The following is a 21150-nucleotide window of genomic DNA, read 5'->3' as shown; positions in this document are numbered from 1 at the left end:
CCTGCTCTTCTTGTGTCACACGCTGCTTTTCCAAAAAAATGGAAATGCCAAGCCACGCTTTCCAAAAAAAAACCCACCCTCATTAAAAACCCTTATTTATTCTTGCATGCATCTCCTGCATATATAAAATGAGTTGCATCCCTCAACAACTGTTCCCACAGGAGAAGACAGGATTCAGCATTTTGCCAAAGGATGCCTAACCTAGAGGGTATTTCTGCTCTACTTAGACGCCCAGCCCTCACTTTCCCAATTGCTTGGTTACCGTCTTCTCCAGAGGCCTTTTAGATGCTCCTGGGCCAGCCTTCCATCTGGTTCTTTGGGGGAAGTCTAAAGATGTCCTCTTGCCCCTGGCTATGCAAGTAGCCAAAGGTGGCTGCGGGGTGAGGTGTTTCAAGAGAGATGTTGCCCCTCTTGCAAGTCCTGATCCTGCCTGCCTGAGTGTCATTTTCTTTAAGCTGAGCTCATCATTTTAGGGCAGAGCAGTGAGAGAACCCAGAATGCCCCCCCCCCCGTGTCCAGTGTCACACAAATTTTGGTTGAAAATTAATGGACTAAAACGGCATTCCTGTATATCTGAGGCAAAGCATTTAAAAAAAAAAAAAACAGTTGATTAATTTCAGTATGCATGCTTATAAAGTACCAGTAATCACCAAGTGCTGGGCAACACTTTAAGAGAGCCATTCCTTCAACCTTTGCTCCTGCAGATGGTGATGCCTCTTCTAAGATAATTGTGATGTAGACATTGTTGTTGTTTAGTCGTTTAGTCGTGTCCGACTCTTCGTGACCCCATGGACCATAGCACGCCAGGCACTCCTGTCTTGCACTGCCTCCCGCAGTTTGGTCAAACTCCTGTTCGTAGCTTCGAGAACACTGTCCAACCATCTCGTCCTCTGTCGTCCCCTTCTCCTAGTGCCCTCAATCTTTCCCAACATCAGGGTCTTTTCCAAGGATTCTTCTCTCCTCATGAGGTGGCCAAAGTATTGGAGCCTCAGCTTCACGATCTGTCCTTCCAGGGAGCACTCAGGGCTGATTTCCTTAAGAATGGATAGGTTTGATCTTCTTGCAGTCCATGGGACTCTCAAGAGTCTCCTCCAGCACCATAATGTAGACATTAAGCAGCTTTTTTTTTTTTTTTTAAAAAAAGCATGCTTGTTGCCTTCAGAACTCTTGTATCCAAAATGCATAATACATGCAGACTGAATGACCAATCAGTTTAAAAGTCTGCTTGAATCTGCTGCCCAATCCCAGAGCAGCCGGAGCAACCCAGTGTGATGGGCAGGGTACAAATTATAAAATGGATATTACAGTATAAACATGCAGACTAGCAGGTAAGCTCTCTTCAACCCAGTGGGACTTCTCTCCTAGTACAGTGGAACCTCGGTTTATGAACACCTCGGTTTACGAATTTTCGGTTTACGAACGCTGCGGACCCATCTGGAACGGATTAATTCACTTTCCATTACTTTCAATGGGAAAGTTCGCTTCAGTTTATGAACAGACTTCCGGAACCAATTACACCCATGCTTCGGGTTAAGTATGCTTCAGGTTGGGTACTCTGCGGACCCGTCTGGAATGGATTAATCCACTTTCCATTACTTTCAATGGGAAAGTTCGCTTCAGTTTATCAACGCTTCAGTTTATGAACAGACTTCTGGAACCAATTGTGTTCATAAACCGAGGTACCACTGTAAACATATCTAAGGTTGTACCCCTTTCCTTTTTGTAAACGGCATTATTATTCGATCCAGCTCCACAGTTCTAGGCTTCCGTGAACAGCCTCTTCCATGGATGTCTCTGCTTAGGGCAGCAAAGGCACCTCTGGCCCTCTTGACCTCCCCTGACTGGGGAGGGCCGGCCCCTTTCAGGATGGGAGCCAGTGCTGCCTAAGGCCTGCCCACTGGGCCTGTCTTTGCTAATTAAGCACAGCTGGATTGCAGCTCACTTGGGCCTGACACTCCCCTGCAGAGCTGACCTTCCTTCCTAGCCCTTCCTCTGGGGACCATGTGGGGGGTGCAGGCCAAGCCCACCGCCTTTCAAGAGAGGAGATCCTGGCAGAGGCTGCAAGTTTGTTGGTTTGGTCTTGTACTTGTGGTGGGGGCAGGAGAATTTGGGGTGGGGTCCCTGCATTTTTTCCCTTTCCACCCTCCCCAAGAGATGTAGCTTTTGAAAGGGCCCCTGAGTGGATGTGGGGTTTTTTGGGGGGGGGGGTACTGTTCTGTTTGGACCGTTGTCTGCAGAACCTGCCTCACACAGCAGGTTAACCCCTTGGGGGTACCTAACGGAGCCTCTTTTTGGAAGCTGTGTTCCCTGAGCTGAGAGGCCCTGCCACCCATTCCCAGGTGTGGTGAGAGAAAGGCCTGCACCCTGCACATGCCCAGGAGCTCTATCACAGCACATCCTCCTAGCATTACAAAGGAGACTTTCTCCACCACCGTGGCCTCTCTCTTTGCTCCCCTCGGTGGAGAAGATGCTGAAGTGACCTGCCGGCTTCAAGGTGGAGGCCGAGGGGCTGAAGATGGGGGTACATTTGCTAAAAAAATCCCAACTTCCCACATTTGGCTCGTGGTCACACCTGTGACCTTCACTTTGTCCGAGATGCTCCTTGGCAAAAGCCCATGTGAGGGCTGGTGGGGGGGGGGCATGGAGGGACCCCAGAAACCCAAGTGGGGGGGGAGCTCTGCCCCTTTAACTCCTCCCTTAAATATGTTCCATTTTAGGCAGATGAGAAAAGGGAGCCTTTGAAAAGCAAGAACAACAAAGGACTGAGCAGTGAAAAAGGATGCAGGAAGGTGGGTCCTCTAGAAGGTGCTGGAGTGCATTGTTAGAAGACGGGAATCATTTGCGGAGTGGGGGGCACAGAGGTGCAGCCTTGAAGCCGCCGCCCCCCCCACTTGCTCACCATCATTACTTAGCCTTGAGCACCCTTTTCTGGCTCCCTTTAATAGCGAACTTGGGTGCTGAGTGCCAGCAGGATTGGAGCCCCGAAGGTTCAAGGTGTTGGCGTTCCGATGGGGGGGGGGCACAGAGAAGCACAGCAGACCTTCAGACAAAGCAGTCTAAGGGGCAACAACGCATGCCTTGCAAGCAAAGAGCTGGAGGAGGACTGAGGACACTCAGTACCTTGGGATGTGGGGTGTCAGTTGGGAAAGAAAACTGAGGTGGGACAGGTTGGAGGGGGGAAAGGATATCTCAGAGGGGAGAGCATTTCTGACCAGCTGAAGCCCCGAATAGGAGCAGCCCTCTTAGACTACGCTGCAACATTTTGTTGCAGATTCCTCACTGACGTTCACTTGGAAGTCATTGCCATGGGAGGGAGGGAGGTTAAAGGCGCTTTGCATATGCTCAAAAACAAGCAGCCTCTGCTTTCATCTGGATGTTAGCACTGCAGAGGTAAGTTCTGAGGCAAGCGAAGTCCCCTGCTACACCCTTGGAAGGTAGGAGATCTGGGGCTGAACATTTGCCACGTATATTGGGGCATCAAATGACCACATGAGCCAGCTAGAACACCTATTTGTCTAATGCTGTGTTTATATCTCAGCCTTTTCTCCAGGGGGTTCCCTCCTCATCTAACCCCCACAACAACCCTGTGAGGTAGGTCAGGCTGACAGAGGCACCCAAGGCGAGCATCATGGCGGAGCTGGGGATTTGAACCCTGGTCTCTCCCAGGTCCTGGTACAGTGCTCTAACCACTACACCACACGCTGGGACATTGGTGGTGGCCCCAGTTGTGCCTCTGCTTACATTTCCAGGCTACAAGGCTCTAAGAAGTTGTTTTATTTTATTTTTAAAAAAAAATTATTAGAAAATTAGGCAATACAAAACCTTGCATACACTCAATCAGACATACATAATTACAATAAAGACGTACACATAACTACGATTACACAAACCCACTTATTAATCTACCCCACCACCACCCTACATCCACCCAATGTGAAAGACTTCCAATCACATAAACTATAATGTCTTTAATCTCCATTATTTTCTTTTGCATATTACTAACTATATCTTCTCATCTTTATATTCCTATCATTCTATATTTCCTTACTTTAGAAACTAAATAATATCTCATAATTCATCTTCCATTTTCTCCTTATGCTAATCACGGAACTCTTCTTAATCTGATATAAGTTCTGGCTTCTCAATGTACTTTTTAAGATATTCTTTAAAGTTCTTCCACTCTTTCTCCGTTTTTTTCTTTTGACATCCTTCCACTATTTCCCATTAATTTAACCACATTGTGATATTCTATTAATTTAGCTAGCCATTCCAAGTCGTTTTAAGATGTAGGAGCTGGTTCACGGAGCCATGTTCTGCCTCTGTGGGGGACACAGGTCTAATCTAGTGCTCTTGTGGCCAAACTGTGGTGCTGTGGTTGAGAGTCTTGGACCTGGACCTGGGAGAGACCCTGGCCGCGGAGCTCCGTGGGTGACACAGCCAGTGCCTTTCGGCCTAATCTGCCTCGCAGGGTTGTTAGGGGGATTCCATGAGGAGGCGGGAGAAACATTACGCCGCCTTGAGCTTCTTGGAGGGGGGGGGGAGTGGGATAAAAATGCAACCCATCCACCAATCGCCACAAATCTCTTTTCCAGAGGAAGGTCCCCGGGAGTCATGAGAAGGATGTTGCTTCTGAGAAGCCGGGCGCTGTCTGCCCCAGGACCTCGGCAGAGCCAACTTTGCAAAGAGGTGAGGGGGTTGCAGGCAAAAGAGTTTGCAGGATGGGGTAAAAGCAGAAGTTGGGAGGCCTGATGGGGAAGGAACAAGAGTTGGCCTGGAGCTGCTTCCCATATTGCTTCTTGCCTACCGCTTCCCCCTCCCCATAGGCTGTGAATTTTAAGTACTCCTGCGTATAAGACTACTTTTTAACCCAGGAAAATCTTCTCAAAAGTCGGGGGTCGTCTGATACGCCGGGTCGTATTTCTTATACGGCGAGTATATCCCAAACTCTATATTCTAACTGGAAAGGTTGGGGGTCGTCTTATGCGCCCTATAGTCTTATACGCTGGAATATACGGTAGTCCCAATCCAAAGGCCGTTGATTCTTACCAAAGTGTCTGGGAACCGTGACGCCGCAAAGGACGCTGTCCAACCTTGTCCCACCACGACAGGGTCCTTCACGCATGGGGGGCCTTGCACCCAGTCCCATCTCAACCCATTGCATCTGGCACAGCAACATGCAGAAGCATCCGGGTGCTTTGCGGAGAGCTCAAGCGAGCAAGCCAGCCAAACCGCTGTCTCTTTCCTCCCCCACCCCAGTTGCTCCCGCCTCTGAGGTCCTTGGGGAGGAGCTCTCGCAAGCCATGTCACGCCTGGGCATGGGTCTGGAGAAGGAGTATGCCTATGACATCTTCAGCAGCCTGATGGTGAGTTGGAGGGGGGTAGTGACTTCCACCCTGAGGACCAGTGTTGGAATCCCCGCCCCCCCCCCAAGAGCGGTCTCTGTGGGCTGCCCTCTCTGAGAGGATTTTGGGTGGGGCTGTTGCCATCTCCCCCTGCCTTGGGGGCTTCCCAAAGGCCCCTTGCTTGGCCAGTAGGGGACTCAGAATTTTAGAGCTGGAGGGGACCTCCAAGGGTCCTCTAGACCAACCCCCGGCAGTGCAGGAATCTTTCGCTCAAAGCTACGACCCTCAGATTAAGAGCCTCCTGTTCTACCGAGTTACGGCTGTCATGGCTCCCCTGCTTTGTCCTCTCTCAAAGGACTGGGGTTTATGAGAAGAAGGGAAGGGGGGGTTGCAGCAACCTCAGGGCTCCTTTCTCCCCCCTTTCCTCCCCACAGCAGAAGCAGACGCATTACTCCTTCCGGGGGCTTGACATGCCCAGGTCTGTGATGGGGGAAATGCGCAGCCTCCTCATCGACTGGCTGGTGCAAGTGCATGTAGGTACCAGCAGGAACAGCCCCCCCCATGTCTTACCCCCCCCAGATGTGGAGCTAGAGTGGGTGGGGAAGTTTGTTTGGGGTGGGGCGGCAGGAGGCCCTGAGTTTTCATTCCCTTGCAGCAGATTCAGGTGGGCAGGGAGGCATCCAGGGCCGGCTCTGTAATGAGACAAAGTGAGGCAGGCACCTCGGGTGGCAGAATGGGAGGGGCGGCAGGTTTGGATCTTTTCCCTGGCTCCCTGCCCTTGCTGGAGAGGCAAACTGGAGAGGGGGTCCTTGGAGCAAGCAAGAGTTGGGGGCTTGGTGGAGCCTTTGTTGTGGGGCAGGATATCAGGGAATGGCAGCCCCAAAGTCATAGAATCCCAGAGCTGTAGAGTTGGAAGGGACAAGGAGAAGGAGGAGCGGCTCTGGGACACCCTGGCAGAAAGTTGTGTCTAATCCTGCTTCTGCCCCCCCCCACTCCACCCCCCAGGAATACCTTTTTTATATATAATAATAATTTTTATTGATTTTATACACTAATAACAAACAAACAAACAAACAAACACATAACACATATTTTTTTTTACCATTCATTACATTATCCTTTTCAATGTATAGGGACTTCCCTCGTTCTCCCCCTCTGAGCTACATTGTCCTTTTTTTTTACATTCAGCAGGTTCATCTTCTAAAACCATACATTTTTTTTTTAAAAAAAATTATCTTACTCTTCTATCCTAAATAAAATTTCTTTTATACTGCCTAAAGCCTATCCTCTACTTCTTTAAAGGTTAATTATATATTGCAACATTTCTTTAAATAGTCTCTAAATTTCTTCCAATCTTCTTCAACCTTCTCCTCCTTCTGGTCGCGGATCCTTCCGGTCATCTCAGCGAGTTCCATATAGTCCATCATCTTTATCTGCCAGTCATTAATTGTGGGCATTTCTTGAGATTTCCAGAATTTAGCTATTAGTAGTCTAGCTGCAGTTGTGGCATACAGAAAGAATGTACAATCTTTTTTGGGGATCTCATCTCCAACTATTCCAAGCAAAAAGGCCTCTACAAAGGTATTCTTGAACACCTTTTTAAATTCATTATAATTTTTCCCCCAGAAGTCTTTTATCCTGGGGCAGGTCCACCACATGTGGTAAAACGCACCTTCTTTTTCCTTGCATTTCCAACATTTATTATCAGTTGCATGATGCATTTTTGCTAGTTTGGCAGGTGTTAAATACCATCTGTACATCATTTTTAACATATTCTCTTTCAATACATTACATGCAGTAAATTTCATACCTTTTCCCCACAATCTCTCCCAATCATTTGACATAATATTGTGCCCCACATCCCTAGCCCAATCAATCATCACTGATTTTACTTGTTCATCCCCCCAGGAATACCTGGCCCTGGCGGACGAGACTCTCTTCCTGGCCGTCTACCTCTTGAACGCCTACTTGAAAGCAGGCCGAGTACGGGTCTCCACCCTGCAGCTCCTGGCTGCCACCTGCCTCTTCCTGGCCTGCAAGGTAGAGGAGAGCGTTTGCCCTCAGGTGAGCAGGAGGCCATGGGTGGGAGGGGGAGGCTCTGGTGCCCAGTCCAGGGAGGGGGGCTGCCCTAGGGGTAGCAGTTCCCGCTGAATATCTGTGGCTGGGCTGTGGCCTTGCTTGGGGGGCTTCCTCTGCTGGGCTGATCCTGCACAGCTCAAGGGGTCCTTGGGGTATCTGAGCCAGGCTGTGGGCCCAGCCCCTCTTCCACGCAGCCCAGCGTTCCTGCAAATGGGCACCTTGTGGGGGTGGGAAGTGAGGCCGAGGGCAGGGGGAGAAGGAGACTCAAGCAGGCGCCTCTCCCTTCGCCTCCCAGCTTATTTTTTTAGCTGCTATGTTGTTCATATTGTTTTGTCAATTGTAAATGCCTTGCTGATTTGTTAATCATATTGTCAACACACCGCTCCCATCTCCACGAGGGCTGCGAGATCCCAGGGATTGGGGGGGCACACTTTCCAGGGTCCACGTTCCCTGCACCTCGATGGGGGGATTGCAAAGCATTTGGGGGTTTTGCTACCCCCCTTAAGGAGCTTTGGACTCAAAAGGACAGCAAAAGGCCACACTCTGCGTCTCTTGGTTCTAGACTGTCACCCCCCCCAGCTCTCTTGGAGTTCTGCCCCACCCCCTCCTTCTCGCTGCCACTCCAAGGAGCTCCTGCCAGCCTATGCCATTCAAAGTTGAAATCCTAAGCCTCTGCCTGATTCCTTGATGGACCATCATTGACCTTTGGCCCCTGCCGATGGCCCCTTCAGCTAGCTCTGCCCACCTCTGGTCACATGTAGAGGAAGTTTGTCCCAGCCCAGGAGGAAACAGCATCCCCTTTTATGTCCACTCTCTAGGGATGTTGTATTTGACTGCTCTGTGTTTCACATCCCACACCTCCTCCCCTCCCTCCCTCCAGCCGTCCCAGCTCTGCTTCATGATGGAGGACTCATTCAACAAAAAGGAGCTTCTGCGCATGGAGCGCAAGATCTTGGCCCGCCTGAAGTTCGAACTGCACTATGCCAACCCCGTCCACCTGCTGCGCCTGCTGGCAGAAGTGGGCCATTGTGCCAGGGAGGTGAGTGTCGGGCAGGCGGGTCTCCCAGGCCACAGCTGACTCCTCACTTTCCTTCTTAAAAGATGCTGGGGCTCAGAAGTCAAAGACTTTCCTTTCCGAGTGCAGCTGCTGCACATGCTCAGAGTCAAGCATGTTGCTGCTCCTCCGCTTGCCTCTTGCTCCTGGCCTGATCTGAGAGCAGGGGCTGATGAGGGCAGGACTTCTGGGTCCCCTTCCCCCTACTTGCTCTTCCTCCTGCCCCCCCCCTTCACAGGTGCTGCTCTTGGCCATGTATTTCCTGGAACTTTCTCTGGCGGACTGCGACTGCCTGCGCTTTGAGCCCGCCCAGCTCTCTCTGGCTGCCCTGGGCCTGGCGCAGAGGGTGCTGCCGGAAGAGGGCGCCAGGTGCTGGGATGCTCTCCGGGAAGGTTCCCTGAACCTCCACTCGTACAGGTAGGAGCAGACCCCTGGACCCCCGGGAGCGGGGAGGAGGCAGCACAGGAGGAGCCCACCTGCTGGGGCGTTTTTTTGGGAGGTTGGCGATTCTCTGTGCTGGATTTCATGCTAACAGGACAAAGACTTTTCGGTTACGGATAGGCATTTCAGGTTTTGTAATTCTAGGATTCTGAAGAACCAGAATTAAATTCAGAAGCTGCTTCTCAGCCCCCCCCCCAAGCTGCCACTCTGGAGGCTTATGTCAAGTCACCAATATATTTCAGTCTTGGAAAGGGGCCTGCTGTGCTGTGCCCTTTATAATTTATTGTCCTCGATTTAGCTGAAATTCCTGCATTGCAGGGGGTAGGACCGGATGGCCCAACTCTACAGTGCTAAGATTCTAAGAACCTATGAAGGGCCTGGCTGCCCCAGCTAATCCCGTAGCCTAGATTCTCAGCAGTCAGCCAGTAAGCGCCCATTTGGGGAACCCCACAAGTATTCCAGTACCTGCTACTCAGAAGCATCACTGCCTCCTGTGGGAGGGGGTTCCATAGGTGCTGCTTGAAGGAAGACGTTCTTTTCTTTCTCAGGAAGCCCCCAGTTCAAATCTTGCCTCACTGCTGGGAGGAAGAGTGTGCTCTGGCAAGCTGCTCCCCCCTCTGCCTTTGCTCCTTATGGGGGTGATACTCCCTCTTGTGACAGGATTGCTGCAAAGACTTATGGGGTGGTGATGCTTGGCTTTTACAGGGAGTTCTGTGCCTGGCCTGTGATTCTTGGGTCCTTTTTGCTGCAGTGATGCTCTCTGGCTGGCTGGCCGGCTGTTCAGAGGTCATTGATTCATATAATTGTAGAGTTGGAAGGGACCCTGTGGGTCATCTAGTCCAACCCCCTGCTGGATCAGGCCAAGGGCCTATCTAGTCCACCATCCTGTTCTCACAGCAGCAGGAGAGTTGGCTGTGGGAAACCGGCAAGCAGGATTTGAGCGCAAGAGCAACACTCTCCCCTCCTTTGTTCAGAAGCCTTGCTGCCTCCAGCTGCCTCCTTTTCTGCCTCTCTCTCATTGCAGTGAGTCTGAGCTGTCAGCAGTGCACCCTCTCATGGCCAAGGCTGCCCTGCGGGGGCCCAGCTCCACCCTCCGTGCCACTTTCCTGAAATACTCGCGGCCTCAAAAGCTCTGCACCAGCACCAGCCCTGCCATCACGGCCTCCGAGTACCTGAGCTGCTTCCTAGGAAGCCCCACTCCATGAAGAGGGGTCTGCTGTGGGTCTGCCTTTAGGGCCCATCGCAACCCTTTGCAGGCCGAGAGGACCTTTCCCAGGCCTGCTCCATGGAAGAAGCATGGGGTGCGGTGGACCAGAGCCTGCAGGTGGGGAGGGGAGGGGATGGGGCCAGGAGCCCAAGCAGAATCCTTGGGACACAATTCAGGTGGGAGTGGTATTCTCCCCCCCCCTCTCTCTCTCTCTCTCTCTCTCTCTCTCTCTCTCTCTCTCTCTCTCCCTCCCCCTTTATTTATTTCTCTTTCTCTTTCTCTTTCTCTTTCTCTCTCTCTCTCTCTCTCTCTCTCTCTCTCTCTCCACAGTGATCCCCCCTGGCACTTTCTGTCTCCCCCCAATCTTAACAGATTGGTTTTTTAAAAGAGTAGATAACTGTAAGAAAACAGGACTCTGGAAGTGTTTAATAAAGTGTGTTTTGTTCTCTCTTGCTCCTCCTCTTATCTCTTCATGGCAAGGTCTGTCAGTTCCCTTGGAAGTGGAGCTGGAATCTCAGGCCCCTCTTGGCAGGGGTGATCGGTGTGGTGGGGAATCTCTCCCCCACCCCTCTATTGTAGCCCAGTGGTGAAGCGTTTAAGCTACGTCCCAGGAAGGCCCTGGTTCAAATCTTACCTCTATGATTTAAAATCGTTTTCATGGTAAAAGCGTTGCAAAAGAAACAGAACATTGGCAAATTTAAACGAAGGCATTACATGGTCAGAAGGCTTGATGAGCCTTCTCTTCTGCCCCCCACCCCCACTCACTGCTTCCTCTACTGTCAGTACAGAGACCACAACACTGATGGTCCACTAAGGGTGACTGCAAGCTGTTGCAAGTGGTGTTCTGCCAATATAGAATGATAGAGCTGGGAGGAACCACGAGGGTCATCTAGTTCAACCCCTTGCAACGAAGGAATATTTTGCCCAGTGTGAGACTTGAACCCATGGCCCTGAGATTAAGAGTCTCCCAACTGAGCTACCCCACCTGTTTGCCTGCAGATGGCTCCAGTTCCCGGCAGCCTCTCCAGGAAGGGCTGGCACTCGCTCCCTGCCTTGGATCCCTGGGCAGCCATTGCTGCCTGCCAGTACTGAGAAAGAGGGAGCCATGGTCTGGCTGCTGAGGCTGTCAGGGAATCTTCAGCCTCCTGCGTTACAGCAGGGGTTGGACTAGATGACTCCTGGGGGTCCCGTTACGAGACTGATATTCTGGCTCTTTGCATAAGGCAGCTTCCAGCGCTTCATCAGAAACCCTCCGCCAGGAAACGGCGCTCCCCGCACAACCCCACCCCCGCGATAATCCCTAGGAGGTGGGGCTTGCCTGTGGCCCCTCCCTTCATCTGTGCTGTCCCCCCCCCCTCAGCCCCTGCAAGCGGAAGGACGCCTGCCTGCCGCCGCCGCCTCGCTCGGCGCCGAGACATCCGAGGTCAGCCCGGTCGGCGGTGCTGATGCGGAGGGAGTTTCCCACAATGCACTGCTAGCGCGCTGTCCCTGGTGCTGAAGCTCCGCTCCGGGGCGCCGTCGATGCACAGCGCGCTCTTCCAGCTGGTGCAGCGGAGACAAGCGCCCGAGCTGCTGCTGCCGCCCCCCGGCATGGGCCTGTGAGGGGGGCCATGGAGGAGCGCAGCCCCTACAAGAGGAGCTGCCCGCAGGCCGGCGGCGGCAGCAGTGGCGGCGGGGCGGCCGTCGGGGGCGGCCGGGCCCACCTGCGCGGGGCCGCCGCCGGCGCCGGCGCCGCCGAGGCCGAGCCGGACCTGGAGGCCAAGATCCGGCAGGCGGTGGAGTTCAAGGCCGAGGGCGGGCGCTGCTACAAGCAGAAGAAGTTCCGCGAGGCCATCGGGAAGTACCACCGGGCGCTGCTGCAGCTCAAGGGGCTCGAGGCCGAGGCAGAGGAGGGCAGCAGCCCGCTGCGGAGGGCCGGCTGGCAGCAGCGCCTCTCCGAGGAGCAGCGGGCGCTGGTCGAGGGCACCGAGATCGAGTGCTACAACAGCCTGACGGGTAAGGCTGGGACGGATTCTCTCTTTTTTGGGGGGGGAGCTGTGCCCCAGGCCCAGAGGAAGAAGGTGGGGGGCCCTAGCCTGGCAACGGGAAACCCCAGTTTGGAAGGTTCTCCAGCTCCAGGCAGGAAGGAGAGCCCCAGTGTCGTGACGAAGCTGTCCCGCTTCAGACGTGTCTCTGGCTCCCTCTCAGCCGGCAGGGGGAGCCCTTTCCAATCCTGCTTTCCTGCTGGGGTCAGAGGAGCCAACTCCTAGGGGCCAAAATATTTGAGGAGGCTGCCCCGTCTAAGTTGATGGACATTGCCATTCAAATAGCGTGTGTGCACCACATCATGTGATTGATTATGCAGGGCGGGGCTTACCTGGGCCCCCACAATATTTTATTCGAGTTGGTACCCCTAATTGGGGCCAAGACCCAGCCTCTGCTCCCTTCCTAGTCAAAAGCATCCCCTCTGGGAAATGGGCATGGATGTCCCTCATTTAGGGGGGGGTCCCCTTTGGGCCAGAGAATTTGCAGCATTTTAGGGGGTGGTCTGTGGAGATCTGAACCCTGAGCTCTCACAGGGAAAGGCTTGACATTGTAGGTACGCGGTTCCCAGGGGACTGTTCAGGTTGCCAGCATGACACCAAGCAGCGAAGCCTCCAGCCCAAAGGGCCAAAGTCAGAGGCTCAGCCCCTGGGAAGTTGTGCCAGGAGGAATGGGGGCGCAGGGGGGTGAGGCAGAAAATGCTGCTTTATGGCCAGGATGTCCATCTGCGGTCTGAGAAAATGGTTAGAGGACCCAAGAGCCAGGGATGGTGAGGTGGTCAGTGATGTTGCTGGTCAGATGGCCACCCCTCCCTTAACAAAATATTTATCCAAAATCTCACAAAGCCCAAGGGATGTTCTCCCCACGCACCCACTGGTCCATCTCCCAAGGTCCTCCTCTTCCAAGCAGAGAGGAGGAACATCGCAGCCAAGACCAAGGGGGAGGCCAACTTGGGCACATCAGGTTTCAGGGGAAAACCCTCGAGGTCCCACTTCTCTCACCTGTTGCAAAGGTTGAAGATTCCCTTGGGAATCCATCAGGCGTATGTGTTTAAGACTTTTGTATATTGACAGTGGTCTTTCCTCTAGCAGTGACCCCCTCCCTGACCTTCGACCCTCCTTGCCCCTCCCTCACCTTCTCCTTCCTCTTTCTTTGGGTACTTCCTGCTGGGGATGAAACAAAACCATGCAAATCTCATTCACCAACATTTACAATTTTGACATAATTTTTTTGAATGCTAGTCCACAGGACTGAAATGCATTGATTCCCCATGAAATTCAGAAGTATTACATTTGATGATTTATTGTATTTTTAATATTTTGTTGGAAGCCGCCCAGAGTGTCTAGGGAAACCCAGCCAGATGGGTGGGGTATTATTATTATTATTATTATTATTATTATTATTAATAAGATATCCACCTTTCCTCCAAGGAGCTTGTCAGTGTACAAGGCTCTGCCACTCCCCACTCCCCTTTTTAAGTCAAATAGTCATACAAATCAGGAAAATACCATTTATTCTGTGAACAGTCCTGAAATCTTTTGATGAAGGGTGGTATATCAATTTAAATTGACAACAACAACAATAACAACAACAACACGAAGAAAGGGAAGGGGTGTAAGTGCTTCTCAGTTATAATCTCAAATATTCACATCTCTTGTCATTTGCTACAATCCTATGAAGTTTTAATACTATACAAATCCTTACTTATTTATATGTGCATCTCGCAAAGGATAAGAAGGGATAATAATACTGCCTATGGCAGCCAACAGCCGACCCCTAAGTCAGGGAAACCCAATACTTAATATATTGGATTGTATGGTTCAGTTCCCTCTTTCCTTCTCTTCCTGTTTTAGAGACCGGGTGTAACATACTCATTAGTTCTCTAATTAGCTAATTCCTAATTAGTTCTTCTTGGTATCCAGCTTGGCTTCTATGTCTTAGCAAAGGGAATTTCTCGCATGTATCACAAGACACAGCCTTTGTGTTTGATACGCTTTAATATTTACATTGCCTCTTGTGCAATATAACCGAGCCATTTCCTCAACAGTTGCTATGACCATTTCCCAACAGCTTCACCATATATGGGGGTAGGGACAAGACATCATTTCTTCAAAATAAAATAAAATCAGGGAAGACCCAACATTTCCCACCCCCATTCTGCCCTTACAGCAACACTGCGAGATGAATTTTGCATAAATTTAGCGACTGGCCTGGAGAGCTTAATGGCTGAGTGAAGAGATTGGAACCCAGAACTCTCCGGCCATGAGCCAGCAATCTAGCTGTTGCACCACAGCGACGCTAGCTCTTGCTGGTGTCAGCTGACTGCTTCTTTTGGTTTGGCGACTTTTATGAATCACACAAAATGTCAAGCACCAAATGCCACTGGGGAAATATTAGCAGGGAAAGGGGCACACATTCGCTTACTTGGTAAAATTGATCCTGCTCCTCTGAGGAGCATGAAGAGCTATAAACGATCCTGGTTTGCTACCACCACCCCAGCATCCGGAAATCCTGTCCTTCCTCTTTTCCAGCAGCTGAGGTGTCACTGCGTGTTTGCTTTTGAGGAAGAATATTGAGATTCTCAGGAGGGAGGCTGGATCCGGCCCTTTGTGCTGTGTTATGTGGGCGTCCTGCCCTCCTGCAGGGTGGCAGAGGGTGCAAAGCAGAGCAGCCACGGCCAGAGTCAAGCAGAAGGGAGGGGAAAAACCTTAAATAAACCTGTCTGTGTTTTGCCTTGTGAAAAACAGGAAGAGAATGATTTGGATGGCAGGTGAGAAAAGGAGGAGGGGCAGATCAAGCCCCACCGGACAGATCTGCCAGGAACATTGTAAACATCAAAGCTCCACCATTGCAATGGCAATCCTAAAACACTTTTTTAAGCACTGTTGAGCGGTGGGGAGGGGGGGAGAGAGTATCCCTTCCCGGGGTTCCTGACCCTATTTCCTTCAGCACCTGCCTTGTTCAACTCAAGAGACCCAATCAAGGTGGGCAGGAGGAACATCCCAGGTGGGGCAGGAGGATGTCACCCGCTGTGCACGCCTCTCCCTGGTGACAACAGTGAAGCTTGTTAAAAGGCCAGCTGTGTGGGGGCTGCATCCTGGCATTCTGTCCTGACCTGCACTAGGCCTTTTCCCGTGAAAGTGTGGTTTATAAATTTAAAAAATCAATATTGTCGGCAGTGGCTGCATGAATGGCTACGTAGGGCTATCGCACAAAGGCCAGGTGGAGCAGCATGCAGGTTTGCAGGATCAGGGTGGGCAAGGATTCAGAAGGAGCCACCTGGAGAAAGCGTGGAGCATCCTGAGGGGGGCCAATAGTCTCCCTGGCTCCCTCATTAACCAATTCTCATGTGGGATATTTAAAGTCTAGTCAAGCCAAGAATTCATATTTGCTAGACAGGCACAAGATAGCAGGTGAAGCTCACCGAGATTTCCTGTAAACTTGCAAGAGAGAATTCTGCGAGAGATACCCCCCACTGTGCCCTGACAGAGGGGCAAGGGGCATAGCTGTTTATGCTCCTACCTGCCTTGGTGTGCTCTCTTTCTATCTTTTTTCCTACTCTGCCAGCAATGTGAGAACATCTGCTACGTTTCAGCTCCTGCTCAGACTGCAGTCTAAGCTAGACTTAAGTACAGTGCTACCTCGGTTTAAGAACAGTCCGGTTTAAGAACAATTCGGTTTACAAACTCCGCGAAACCAGAAATAGTGTCTGGGTTTGAGAACTTTACCTCCGTCTAAGAACGGAATCTGAATGGTGGAAGGGCACTGGCAGTGGGAGGCCTCATTAGAGAAAGTGCACCTTAGTTTAAGAACAGTTTCGCTTTATGAACGGACTTCCGGAACGGATTAAGTACGTAAACCGAGGTACCACTGTATGTCTTTGTAATCAAATTATTATGTTCAGCCTGCCTGAACAAAGCTGTTGCATCTGTTACTCTTCAGCAAGTATTATGAGAGAGCTAATGCTACCGTGTTTCCCCTATTTTAAGACGTAGTCATTTTATAAGACGTAGCAGGATTTTTACACTTTTGTGGAATTAAGCCATACCCCGAAAATAAGCCATACCCCGAGCCAGCGGAACCCAGCATGCCGGCCGCGGCAGGAAAAGGAGGGCTGCTGGGTTGGTGCCCGGAACTGGCTACTGCTGCTGCTGCAGCAGCGCCGCTTAGAATGAGACCGCCGAGCGCCCCAGCAGCGGGACCGACAAAGTGCCCAGCAACACAGCACGGAGCGCCCCAAGCCACAACAGCAGGAGGAGGAGGATTCAAAGGGCTATAGAGCACCGCTGGGTCCCGGAGACTCAGGGCGCTCCGCGCGCCGCCTCCTCTTTCTGCCGCGGCTCGGCACCTGGAACTGGTTGCTGCTGTTGCTGCTGCTGAAGCGCCGTGCAGCTCTCTATCCGTCCTCGCCCTCAACTGCTAATTTCTCCCTCACACACGGACGGGGGGGGGGAGAAGCAGGAGGAGGCACAAGCACCGCGCGCTCGGCCCTCTTTCGGCGCTCGCGCTCGCCGAGCTGTTGACCTGAAGCACAGAGGAGGCATGCACACGCACGCAAGAAAGGATGGGTGGGGGGAGGAGGAGAGCGGTGTTTGTGACACGCTCGCGAAAGAATGGCTGAGCGGCCGTGCGCACGGAACGGTGTCTCTCCCTCTGTGTGTGTGAGAGAGAGAAAAGGCGGGGAGCGAGGAAAGGAGACAACTGGGGCGGGGAAGAGGAGGAGGCGGCTTTCCGCAAGGCGGAGGACTGAGAGACGCTACCAAACAGGAAGCGCTGCCACCGAGCCAGGAGCCGCTCCGCGCTTCCCTCGGCAAAAAAGGCGCAATCTGCAGCTGTCACAAAAGCCTCCCCGAGCCCAGCTGACTGGCGGCTGTCAAAGCGCAGACAAGGAAAAGCCTGGCGAACCGCTGACAAGCGGGTTCAAGCCGCTTGTCAATGGACTCAACAAAGGAGGGGGAGGGAGTGGAAGCCTCCGCACGCAACAGCACCCCTCCAAAGGCGCCACAAGCCAGCCCTAAAACTGGACACGTGGCCTGAGGCGCGCGAAAACGGCACCCTGCCGCCCAAATACCGGTAGCTGGCGGCGGTTAGAGCGCTCCCGCTCAGAGCGCTAGCCTAGAGCACGGAAAACACGGCAAAAGCTTAAAATTAGCCCAGCCACTAAAGCGTTCCCGCTCCCAGCGCAAGCAAACGGAGCGTTCTTGACTGCTCCCCCTTCAAGCAGCTAAAAAGCCGCTCGACGAAGCCTATGCAACCGAAAAAATTACCCCCCAAGCCGCACCCCCCAGCAGGGAACACGCAGTGAAGGTACGGCACTAGGAGGATGAGGGGGTGGGAGTGGGGGTGGGGAAGGGTTAGGGTGGGACAGGGCAGGGATAAGAAGGGATTAGGAAATCAAGGAAACACAAGGAAAACGACGATCCAGCAAGCCTCCTCCTCCGGCTCCCAGAGGCTCGGGGCGCTCCGCGCACGCTGCTGGGCGACAACCCGGCAAGCCGCCTCCTTGTGTTGTAAGAAGACTAGACTCAGCAGCAGAATAGAAATAAATGCAAAACTGCTTGCACACACCAAATATTTTCCTTATTTTGTGTATCACTTTGCATCTTTCTTAAGACACCCACCGAAAATAAGCCACCCTGTGGTTTTTTTGAGGAAAAAAGTTATAAGACGGTGTCTTAAAAAAGGGGAAACACGGTATTTTTTACCTTTTTTGCAAGTGTTTGTGTGATTGTTATTTTAAAGGGGGGGGGAATACCAGGAGAATCCAGTCTGCCTTAAAGCATCCTGCGTCACTTTAACTAAAAGGCTAAAACTGGCCTATCTAAGCTTCCCTTTTAAGATGCAAATGGATGACACTCTGCTGAACTCACAAACATGAGGAAGGAAGGATAATCTCATAATTAATAATAATAATAATAATAATAATAATTATTATTATTATTTATTTATTTATTTTTCATACCCTGTCCATCTGGCAGGGTTTCCCCAGCCACCCTGGGCGGCTCACAACAGAATTAAAAGCACAATAAACCATCAAACATTAAAAACTTCCCTAAACAGGGCTGCCTTCAGATGTCTTCTGAAGTCAGATACGGTAGTTGTTTACAGTATTTCCTTGACATCTGGTGGGAAGGCGTTCCACAGGGCGGGCGCCACTACCGAAAATGCTCTCTGCCTGGTTCCCTGTACCCCACTTCTCGCAGGGAGGGAACCGCCAGAAGGCCCTCTCCTAACATCTATTCACACCCCAATTTCTCTCTCTCCCCTCCCTCCCTCTCTCTCTCTCTCTCTCTCTCTCTCTGTCTCTGTCTCTCCAGCCTGCCTGTTGCAGTCAGAGCTTGTGAACTATGAGAGGGTGCGGGACTATTGCCTGAAGGTGCTTGCCAAGGAGAAAAGGAACTTCAAAGCCATGTACCGGGCGGGCATCGCCTTCTACCACTTGGGCGACTATGACAACGCCCTGCTCTATTTGAAAGAGGCCAAGAGCCTGGAGCCCGCAGGTGGGTGCCTTTGCTTGGCCCATGGCAGAAGGGAGAGGTGGGGCAAGGGGGTGGCAATGGAAGGGGCAGTTGGCAAGGGCTGGAATGGAGCACAGCTCAGAGGCAGAGCACCTGGCAGCTCTTCCACTTTAAGAACATAAGAAAAGGCTGCTGGATCAGGCCATTCTAGGCCAGCATCCTGCTCTCACAGTAGCCGATCAGATGCCCAAAAGGGAAACCCGCAAGCAGGATTTGAACACAAGAGCAACTTTCCTCTCCTGTGGTTTCCAGCTCCTGGCATTCAGAAGCATTGCTGCCTCTGACTGTGTAGGGCAGAGCACAGGCCTCCTGGCTAGTAGCCACCCAAAGCCCTCCCCTCCTCCATGAATTAGTCTAATCTTCTTTTAGAGCCACCTCTGCCTCCTGTGGAAGGGAGTTCCATAGTTTCGCTCTTTGCTGCATGAGGGAGGGCTTTCTTTTACCTGCCCAGACTCTTCCAACATCCAGCTTCCCCACGGCTTCTAGCATTTCTCTGTTGGCTTTCTCAAGGCCCATGCCTAATTTTTATAAACTCCAATCATGTCGTCTCTCACCTGCCTTTCCTCTGAGCTAAAAAGCCCCAAACACTGCAAGCTTTCTTCATAGGGAGGTGGGTGCCTTGCTTGTGCCATGCTGGGAGGGAGAGGCAGGGGATCTGCTTGGCTGTTGGAAGGGAAGGTGGCAAGGCCTCAAATCGCAGCTCGGTAGCACAGCACACCTTTGGGGTACAAAGGTCTCTGGGATCAACCCCTGGCAGCACCTCCGGCTTAAAAGGACCATGACTAGGAGGGCTGGCTGGGAAGGGCCCCTCCCTGAATGGGGCCTGGCTGGGCATGAGGACTTATCTTGGGTTTCCAGGATGCGGCCAGGAAAGGGAGAGCTGCGGTGGCTCCTCCTCCTCCTCCTCCTCCTCCTCACAGGCTCTGCTTCTCCCTTTCCTTGCAGACACCAATGTCTTACGCTACATCCAGCTGACAGAAATTAAGATCAGTCGCTGCAGCCAGCGGGACAAGGAGATGATTGCGTAGCTGCCCCCTCCCCATCGGCGACAGACAGAGGCTTCTGCACGTGGTGCCAGCTGTGCCCAGAACCCACCACCCGCTGCACTCCAGGGCCCAGGAAGATGCCACCAGGTGCCGAGCGAGCCCCTGGCAGGTGCCGCGGCAGCCAGAGAGCCCCACAGCTCAGAGCTATGCTGCCCTCGAAGGACAGATCGGGACCTGACAATGTAGCATTTTGCCAAAACACTGTTGGGGGCTGCTTCTTTGTGCTTTGCCTTTTTCTATAAAAAAGAAACCTAAATCTAAACCAAAACAAAAAACCGAGAGAATTTGCAAGATGTGCCTCTGTCGGATTGGATGAGGGGCACTGGGAGCAGAGAGGGGCACCCCAGAAGGAGCAGATCAGGGTGCCATTGGGGAGAGTTGATGTCAGCCTTTAGAACAGATGCCCCCCCCCGAAAAAAAACTAAGCAGAAGATGGTGGGGGCTGAGAACAAGTGCCCTGTTATCAATCTGGGGTCAGGGTGTCCTTTCCCTGCCTGGGACATATTCCCTCCCCCTCTTCTTTCATCTCTCCTCCCTCCCTGAGCACCCTCATGGCACCCTGTTCGCCTCCAAAAAGGTTGGCTTCCCCTCTGAGCTCCCACCCACCCCACAGGTGTGAAGAGGCAGCCCCTAGCACTTTGCTTCAGTAGCTCCGTTGGTTAGAGCATGGTGCTGATAATGCCAAGGTTGCAGGTTCAATACCCATACGGGTCAGCTGTGTATTCCTGCATTGGAGGGGGTTGGGCTGGATGGTCCTTAGGGCCCCTTCCGACTCTACAGTTCTATGATTCTATGAAATGTTGTGGGGCTAAGGGCCGAAGGGGAGCCCTGCTGGATCTGGCCATTGTCCTTCCCCAGCAGGGAGCAAGGACAGGGGGAGAGGACAGCAGGCTCCCCCACCCACCCCCTTTCCTCAAACAAGAAATCCATGAGGTTCTTGGGACCTGATATGCAAAGCAAGCACCCAGCTTGCGAAGCTGGTTAGGAGAGAGGGATTGCCTTTGTAAAATAGCAAAGGCCTTTATTCTAGGAAAGATAATTTTGAGTAGAAGAGGCTTTTCTGGTTCCAAGCCAAGCAGCTCAACCAGAGTCCAAAGGAGCAGCGATTGCTCCCTTGTTTTCAAAGGATGCGATCCAAGATGTCCAAAGGAAGAAAGGAGGGAGGGAAGGAAGGAAGGGCCATAGCTCAGTGAGAGATCACCTGCCTTGGATGCAGAAGGACCCAGGTTCAATCCCTCATCCAGGCCATGTTGAAAATACTGAGCCAGTTGGACCAGGGCTCAGAATGTTCCCAAGAGGGGAGCTGCAACCCAGGGGGGGGGGTTCGATTGCACTCCAGAGGGTCAGCTCAGAAGATCAAAGGAGAGAGAGAGAGTCTAGGAACAGGATGGTCTCCTGGTCTGCCTGTCTTCTCCCAGAAGGTGTGTGTAGAGTTAATGCA

General features: G+C 52.2%; 2 protein-coding genes across 2 annotated transcripts; both read left to right on the top strand.

Annotated features, from left to right (window-relative positions):
- Positions 1–117: 117 nt before the first annotated feature.
- Positions 118–10238, top strand: CCNP (cyclin P). Its single transcript, XM_060275255.1, has 10 exons — positions 118–2159; positions 2406–2475; positions 2718–2789; positions 4593–4686; positions 5257–5363; positions 5777–5875; positions 7251–7406; positions 8302–8460; positions 8714–8892; positions 9941–10238. Exons 1-10 carry the CDS (start codon positions 2002–2004, stop codon positions 10119–10121), a joined length of 1275 nt encoding a protein of 424 aa, XP_060131238.1. The 5' UTR covers positions 118–2001; the 3' UTR covers positions 10122–10238.
- Positions 10239–11733: 1495 nt separating this feature from the next.
- TTC9B (tetratricopeptide repeat domain 9B) lies at positions 11734–20338 on the top strand. The gene is made up of 3 exons (XM_035117461.2): positions 11734–12118; positions 18463–18645; positions 19609–20338. The coding sequence occupies exons 1-3, from the start codon at positions 11734–11736 to the stop codon at positions 19689–19691; spliced, it is 651 nt and encodes a 216-aa protein (XP_034973352.2). The 3' UTR covers positions 19692–20338.
- Positions 20339–21150: the final 812 nt, after the last annotated feature.

Source organism: Zootoca vivipara, chromosome 6 (genome assembly GCF_963506605.1).
Source record: "Zootoca vivipara chromosome 6, rZooViv1.1, whole genome shotgun sequence".
NCBI classification, from domain to species: Eukaryota; Metazoa; Chordata; class Lepidosauria; order Squamata; family Lacertidae; genus Zootoca; species Zootoca vivipara.
Note: the sequence above shows the minus strand (reverse complement) of the source record. Positions and strands in the feature narration are given on the sequence as shown.

Excerpts from the sequence above, each read along its gene's own strand:
- CCNP (XM_060275255.1), top strand. The coding sequence starts at position 2,002 with ATGTGGGGGGTGCAGGCCAAGCCCACCGCCTTTCAAGAGAGGAGATCC. Across the intron at positions 7,407-8,301 it reads AGGAGAGCGTTTGCCCTCAG|CCGTCCCAGCTCTGCTTCAT; the intron begins GTGAGCAGGAGG and ends CCCTCCCTCCAG. Across the intron at positions 8,893-9,940 it reads CTGAACCTCCACTCGTACAG|TGAGTCTGAGCTGTCAGCAG; the intron begins GTAGGAGCAGAC and ends CTCTCATTGCAG.
- TTC9B (XM_035117461.2), top strand. The coding sequence starts at position 11,734 with ATGGAGGAGCGCAGCCCCTACAAGAGGAGCTGCCCGCAGGCCGGCGGC. Across the intron at positions 12,119-18,462 it reads GTGCTACAACAGCCTGACGG|CCTGCCTGTTGCAGTCAGAG; the intron begins GTAAGGCTGGGA and ends CTGTCTCTCCAG. Across the intron at positions 18,646-19,608 it reads CAAGAGCCTGGAGCCCGCAG|ACACCAATGTCTTACGCTAC; the intron begins GTGGGTGCCTTT and ends CTTTCCTTGCAG.